General features: G+C 28.3%; 1 protein-coding gene across 1 annotated transcript; it reads left to right on the plus strand.

Annotated features, from left to right (window-relative positions):
- The first annotated feature begins 482 nt into the window (after positions 1–482).
- Positions 483–6,669, plus strand: LOC135924309 (uncharacterized protein PFD1115c-like). The gene is made up of 3 exons (XM_065459363.1): positions 483–622; positions 1,029–1,058; positions 6,633–6,669. Exons 1-3 carry the CDS (start codon positions 483–485, stop codon positions 6,667–6,669), a joined length of 207 nt encoding a protein of 68 aa, XP_065315435.1.
- The last annotated feature ends 1,255 nt before the right edge of the window (positions 6,670–7,924 follow it).

A 7,924-nucleotide genomic window follows, 5' to 3' on the forward strand; every position in this document is an offset into this window, starting at 1 on the left:
GAAAGGAAGTGAGAAGAAAGAGGAAGATAATAAGATAAATTTAAATGGAAAGGAAAAAAAAAGGAAAGAAGGAAAGGTAATAAGAGAAATTAAAAAAGTATGAAAGGTAATAAGAGAAATTAAAAAAGTATGAAAGGTAATAAGAGAAATTAAAAAAGAAAGGAAGGAAAAGAGAAAGAAAAAAGGAATGTGGAAAGGAAATTAAAAAAGGGAAAGGGAAAAAAGAAAATAAAACTGGTAATGAAAGGGAAAGGAAAGGGAAAGGAATAGAGAAGAGCAGAAAGAGGAAGGTAATAGGAGAAATAAAAAGGGAAAGGAAGGAATAAAGAAAAAAGGAAAAGAGAAGAAAAAGGAAGGAAGGGAATGAGAAGGGGAAATGGAAAAGAAAGGAAATGAAAAAGTGTAATGAAAAAAAAAGAAAATATAAATGATTATGGTAAGGAGATTAAAAAGGAAAGAGGGGAAAGGGTAAGAAAAGGGGAATGGGAGAGAAAAGAAAAAGGGAAATAGAAAAAAGAGGAAGAATAAGAGAGGAAAAGAGAAAGAAGGGAAAGGAAAAGAGAAGAAAGGGGAAGGTAATCAGAGAAATTATAAGGGAAAGGAAAGAGAAGGGAGAGGAGAAGAGAAATAAGGAATATGGAAAAGAAATTAAAAGGAAAGAGGGGAAAGGAAAAGAGAAGGGGAAATAAAGATAAAAGGAAAAGAAAAATGGTAATGAAAAGAAAAAGGTAAAGAAAGGGGGGAAGGAAGGGAGAAAAGGCGAAAAGCTAAAGGAGCAGGAAAAGAAAAAAAAAGGTATAAAAAAGAAAAATGGTAAGAAAAAGAAAAAGGTCGGAAGAAAAAGGGAATGAAATATGTAAAGGAAAAGAGAAAATGGGAAATAAAAATAGGTAAAGAAAAAGGAAAAAAGAAAGAGAAAGAGAAGAAAGGGGAAGATAATAAGAGAGTAATTAAAAGGGAAAGGTAAATATGAAGAAAAAGGAAGGAAAATAGAAAGAAAAGGGAACATGTAAAGTAAATTAATAAAGACGGATGATTAACCTGCCATCTCTTTCTTTGTTTGGCAATGACTTATTAAATCAAAAGTACAATAGAGGGGTCAAGACAAGGCCTGTTTTCTAAAATAAAAACAAAATATCAATATCAATAATGCACTGAACCTGCAGAGGAGCCAATATTAGGTTCAACTCTCTAGCAATAATGGGAATCATCAGATATTGGTAAAGCTAAAACAGATGTAATCTAAAATGTAAGAAAGTATAAGTATTAGGTTCAACTCTCCAGCAATTGTTGGAATATCATCACATATTGATAAAGCTAAAACAGATGTAATATAAAATGTAAGAAAGTATACGTAAAACATGTTTAGAAAATTATAAAAACTTATAAAAATAAATAAATATATATTCATTTTTAGTGTATATATATATATATTATAATTTACCAACTTATTGTTGGTAGAATTTTGGACTTCGTGATCTTTGGATGCTCATAACAGCCATCTCTTTCTTTGTTTGGCAATGATAGATTAACCAAAATTCTCTTAGCTATTAAGAAGTGTTTTCTAAAATAAAAACAAAATATAAATATAAAAAATAATAATGCACTGAACATGCATAGGAGTCAATATTAGTATCAACTCTCTAGGAATTGTGGAATTATCTTCAGATATTGGTAAAGCTAAAACAGATGTAATCTAAAATGTAATTTTATCGTTTTTTAAAAAATTTATTTACTTTAAAAAATAATATATACCTTTTTTTTATCCAGTTTTAAAAAATTTTTTTTTTTATTTACGTTTAAAAAAAATAAATGTACCGATGACATGACATAGCGATGACATGACGTCACGATAATATAGTGAGGACATCGGAAAATTATAATATAGATGTTTAATTTTTAAAAATATTTTTAAATAAATAGATGGTGTTAAAGAAATAAATGTAAATTGTTACTTTATATTTATTATCAAAAGCATTTATTAGTAAAATTTATTAAAATATTAACTGTAATATATTATATAACTGTCAAATACGTAAAAGTGACATTTTACCTAATATTTTATAATCAATTATATATAATAGAGGATTATGAACTATATATCTACTTACTTTTTATAAAGAAATCTCTTATACTTATTTGGACCTTGAAAATATTTTAGGAAAAGGCATGGTAATTAAATTTAAAAAAGAATAATATAGTTCATTAGTGATTTTGAACTCGGCTAATTACAATATTAATTTGTTAATTTTCAATTAATAAATGATTATATTTATTTAATTAGAGTTTTATAATAATTTAAATAATAAGGGTCAATTAAGCTTCAACTGTTAATGTTAAATTAATATTTAGTGAGTGACATTGACATTCTATTTTTAATACAGAATATGATTGCAAGCTGACATAGTGAAAATAAAATTTATATGTATTAATCTAATCTAATAATTAAAATAGTATTTAATAAAAATTTAGATAGTTTATTAACTTTTAAATAATAAAATTAAATCTATATATTACTTTATAGAATTATAAAAGAAATCGTTCAGGGGGCAATCAAATAAATTTATTTTAGTTCAAGGGGATATTAAGGAGCCATTAAAAAAAAATTAATTTGCTTAAGGGGATATTCAAATTTTTTAGGGGGCTCGAGCCCCTAAGCGCCCCTAGCCAGTGATGCTACTGGTTGATATAAAAAACTGATAACCCTTAATAGTATAAGAATAATTTTTTTGTAAAAATTTGTTTTAACCATTTTTGAATCTGCTAAAAATGAATATATTATTCAACTATATGAAAAAATGTGGCACTATATTTAAAAAATTTAAAATATAGGTTAATGCAATGACATTAATACTACAGACTGCCGATCGTAATGCTAAAATCAAATTTGAAGTGGCAAAAATTGAATTGAGTAGCAGCCATTTTGTGTTTGGAGCTTATACGTAAGAAACATATGAGAATTTCATAAATTTCAGGTTTATTTTTATTTTTATTATATTTATAATCTTATTTTTTTTTACTAGATGAATAAAAACATTTATGGTTATACTGTTTTGATTATTGCCTAATGTAATCAAAAATTAGATTTTAGGCAAAAATTTAACCGAACTGTACTTTTTCAAGGGCATAAATCAAGTATTATAAAAATATGTTATTTAACTTAAATATTTATAGGTCAAGGAAAAGTTATGGTGATTATTTGTAAGAAAAAACAACACTTTATACCATATACTTTTAGTTATAATAATATATTTATTTTATTAGAAATAATATAACATATATATATTATTTGTATTTATTATTGTAAAAATTTATAAGATTATTTTATTTTTCACAATATACATATTCATTATTGATTTTTGTACTTTTGTGAATTAAATTTTAATAAATATATTTAGAAATGGATAGTTATAATTATTAAGGAATAACATAATTCAAAGCAAAAATAAAATATAAAAAGACTTATAAATTATAAAATATAACCTCTTTTTATTTGCTAAAAAAATAAATACAAAAGAAATTATATCAATTTTTTTTTATATAATTCAAAATATTTATCAAAAAAATCATATATATTCATTTGTTTTTGGAGTAATTTCTAAAATTCCAAATCACATGTTAAATATTTTCATAGCAAATCTGACATAATAATTTTTACAAGATAAAATAGGTTATTAATATAAGCTTCATCTTTAGATTTAATTCTGAATATTTAATTTGAGATATCATACTTATGAAAGGAAATTTTGCTTCCTGAACAATATTTTTGGTTACAGCCATATGCACTACAATATATTATCATTTACTTAAAATATAAAAAATATATTAAATTCTATAATAAATTTCAAATCATAATATATCTTTCCTCACTTTGATTTTTGTTATTGAATATATAAATATAAAATTAATTCTTATAAAAAATATTCATTTTAACTTGATAAGATATATATTTGAAAAATTTTAAAGATATTCATGAGGTTATAAAGAAAACAATTAATCCTTACCTCTCTAGAAATGACAAAATTTTAAATATATTCTTATTACTATACAGATTTTATTTTATATTGATTAGTCTATATAAAATATTAAAGATAGTCATTAAGTAATAAACTGCAAATGTTTTATAAAATGTTTTTTATTCATCTAGTAAAAAAAATAAGATTTTAAATATAATATATCTTATCTTGCAAGTTGGTCACAGACCTGCCCAAAATGAGCGAACGTGAATTATATGAAGGCCTATCCTTCATATAATTAGCCGATTTTTTTCTCAGGATACCGACAAACCTATTACCCAGAAAATAATTTATGAGTGGAACTAAACCCTCTACCAATAGAGTAGCAAGTTTAAAATTAGCAGGAAATAGAAATATAAGTAAGTTATAATGAGAAGTAGAATAAAAATAGAAAGTCATATAAAAGAAAATCTTCCAAATACAAAAAATTAATTTAAGTTAAGTATTTCTAAGGGACATTGCCATTATCCATTTATTAAATAACCAAAACAACTCCATATCTTTACTAATTAACTTATGTCCTTTAAAATATGGTTTAATTTAATCACCAATAATTAAAAACAATTTAATTACTTTAAAACAGAGGCTTGAACTCTAAGATATTAGTTCCAATGATGAGATTCCCTTGGGAAACTCCTTACAAGATATATAAATCTTCAGCAAGTATTCGTCATATGTTCATATATAAGTCTCAAAATATGTTTGAAGACTTTCCTGTCAATCGAAGCTCTCTTTAGGAAATCCCAAGATAAATCTAATTCAGTCAAGATCTTAGAATTCTCCCAAACCAACTGCTTTTATGGGATAAAAAAGGTTTAAGAGCAGAGTCTTCAGGTGATTGATCTATAAGTGCCTGATGGATTAAATTATTCAAGGGGTGTCTCAAAATATGGCCCACCAACTCAATTTTCTTATATTCTATTGTTTTATGACTTGGAAGGATATCGCAACTCGCCCATAACATATAATTTGTAGTGTTTCGCGGATAAAAGGTCCTAGTTAAATATCTTAAACATTTGTTTATAAAAACTTGCATCTTGTTATTATCTGATATATTATCGTTCCAGGTTTCCATACCATAGTATAAGGAAGTTAATATTAAGACTTTAAAGAGTCTTATCTTTAAAGAAGTAGATATTTGCCTAGATGACCAAATCTTCATCAAGGACCTGTATTTTACCCTAGTTTTATTCAATTTAGAGAATTGATCTTTCTTTGTACCACCTTTCTTATCCAATATAACCCCTAAATATTTTAAAATATCCGCTTCTGTAATCGTATTACCATCAATATTTAGAGTCGCCTGCGAGGAAGTATAAAACGATGTCATCATTTTCGTCTTTTCTTTATTTAGTGTTAGACCAAAGTGTCCCGCCTCTACAATGATACTGTTAATAACTGATTGGACGTCTGACACCGATTTACCTACAAGGCATAAATCATCTGCGAAAGCGATAATATTTAAATCTCCTAAGGACCACTGAGCCGAATGTAAATTTCTAACTTTAAAAATAATATGATTTGTAATAAAGTTAAAAAGGAGAGGCGATAGAACACAACCTTGTTTCAGACCCTTCATTATCGGGATTTTGGGAGATTTGCGGCCAGCATGAATAATATGCATTGAATAATCTTTATAAATTAGTTCCAACAAACTTACCAAAACAATCGGGGTACCTATCTCCTCTAATGTCCTCCAAAGTTTTGAGAGTATTATCGAATCAAAAGCTTTTTTAAAATCCAAGGCCACAATAATTAACTGACTCTTCCGAATTAATGCTCTCTCTAGTTGAATTTTTACTGATAGAATCGCCTCTAAAGTGTTTCTGCCTTTCCTAAACGAGACCAAGGAATCTATAAAAAGAGGTTCAAGTAGCGGTCTTAGCCTATTTAATATAATATTTGCAAATATTTTACATACCACCGAGTTTAGTGATATTCCTCTCCAATCTTCAAGAAATTTGGGATCTTTCATTTTAGGGAAATTAAGTGGCAGTAATCCAATCATTCGGACACAACCGTTCAAACCAAACTCTGGATATAATAGGGAGAGGAATCTCTGCACATAAACTAGAGTCAGTCTTCAGGTATCCACTATATAGTAAATCTTGACCACAAGCTTTATGATTCTTCAGTTTTTTAATTATTCCAACTAGTTCAGCTTTAGTTGGGTGGAAAATCCTGGCATCCTTTGATGGAGATTGTAATGTAAATGAACTTTGTTGGTTTTATGGAAACTGACTGTTCGAGATATCGTTAAAGGTTAATCTTTGTTGAATATTATTTAAACTAACTTGTGGGGCCAAATTTTCGAAGTAGAGGGGTGTTGATCATTCAATGTATCGATAAAAGTTTGGGCTATGGATGAACTTTGTTGAGCGTTAGTTAAGGTTCGTGGGGGCCAAACATTCGAAGTAGAAGGAAGTTGATTCAGTAATTGATGTGAGTCAAGACTTTGTTGAGCATTAGTTAAGGTTCGTGGGGGCCAAACATTCGAAGTAGAAGGAAGTTGATCCAGTAAGTGATGTGAGTTAAGATTATGTTTAGATTGAATAATGTTGTCATGATTATCGGAATAAGAATTATCATAACTAGAGAAAAAAAGAGTTGATGGAGGCCAAACTTTCGAAGTGGTAGGAGATTAATCAAGTAAATTATATTGATGTGATAGATCGTTATCGACGTAATAATTATTACGCTGGAAGGGTAGATGATGTTGTATCTGTGAACGTTTAATTGTCACCCTACTATTTTTAGATTTATCATATAGATTAGAATCGTGTAGTGTTTTTATATCTACATCATGATAAGTTGGGGTCGAGGATCGTCGGCGACAATGTTTGGAAATTGAAGGGCCTATATCGACAAAGGATTCATTAGTTATATTACCATTTAAACTCTCATAACTTTCGAACATACTAGTATAATAGGAGTACCAAATGTTCATTTGAGACTCGGTATCAGTTATCAGGTTATTCTGGTGCCAAAGTTTATATATACGCTGTTTCTAACCCGAAGTAAAATATCTCAGCAGTCTAAAGGCTTTGAATGTATCGTTAGTATTGAACAAGTTACTAATATGCACAGCACAACGTTCCAAGTACTTTCTCTTGTCTCTCCTTAATTTATGGCTGATATCTTCTAAAATATATTTCGCCCTATTACTCCTGTAATGACCTTTTCCTTTTAAATTAACTATTAAACTTTTCGATTCCGAAGAAATCCAATCCGGGAAGTCACCTCTTCTAGGTAAAGTCTTTGCCGCGGCCTCAGTAAAAATACTACGAGTAATCTCCCATAAAGGATCAATAGGTAACTTAAGGAAGGAATCTCTCTGACTAAAATAGTTTTCCCGTACACGTTTGATGAAATTATCCTTCATATTCTGATCATTAAGAGCTTCGATGTCTAAATTGGACTTTTTATTATTTAACTTGTGATTAGATTTTTTTCTCCTGTACCAAACTTCTGGGTCAATAACCATGTTGCAAACAAGGAACTTATGATCTGAATTGAACATTACATGATGGATAACTTTAACATTTGTAATCCAAGAGCTGGTTTGCCGACTATTTAAAAAATAATCAATTTGCGAACTAATATGATATGAAGGGCTGTAATAAGTTAATGAATCACTAATATCTCGGTGTTGGAAGAAAGTATTCGTTATTTGAAGGCCTAATTTATGGCATAAATCTAATAAAATCCTACCTCCAATATCTGCTTTGATATCTAATGCACCTGGACCCAATGATATCTGATTTCTGATACCCAGACGACTTAACGTTGAAATCACCAGCAATCAGGAGATTTTCGCGTTTAGGAAACGAGTGTAGGTACTCAGAAAGAAAAGGGAAGAAAGTCTTCCTACCTGCATGTTGGGCTGGCATATAAACATTCACTATATT

The sequence above is a fragment of the Gordionus sp. m RMFG-2023 genome, chromosome 2 (genome assembly GCF_954871325.1).
Source record: "Gordionus sp. m RMFG-2023 chromosome 2, tfGorSpeb1-WG-v2, whole genome shotgun sequence".
In the NCBI taxonomy this organism is placed as follows: Eukaryota; Metazoa; Nematomorpha; class Gordioida; order Chordodea; family Parachordodidae; genus Gordionus; species Gordionus sp. m RMFG-2023.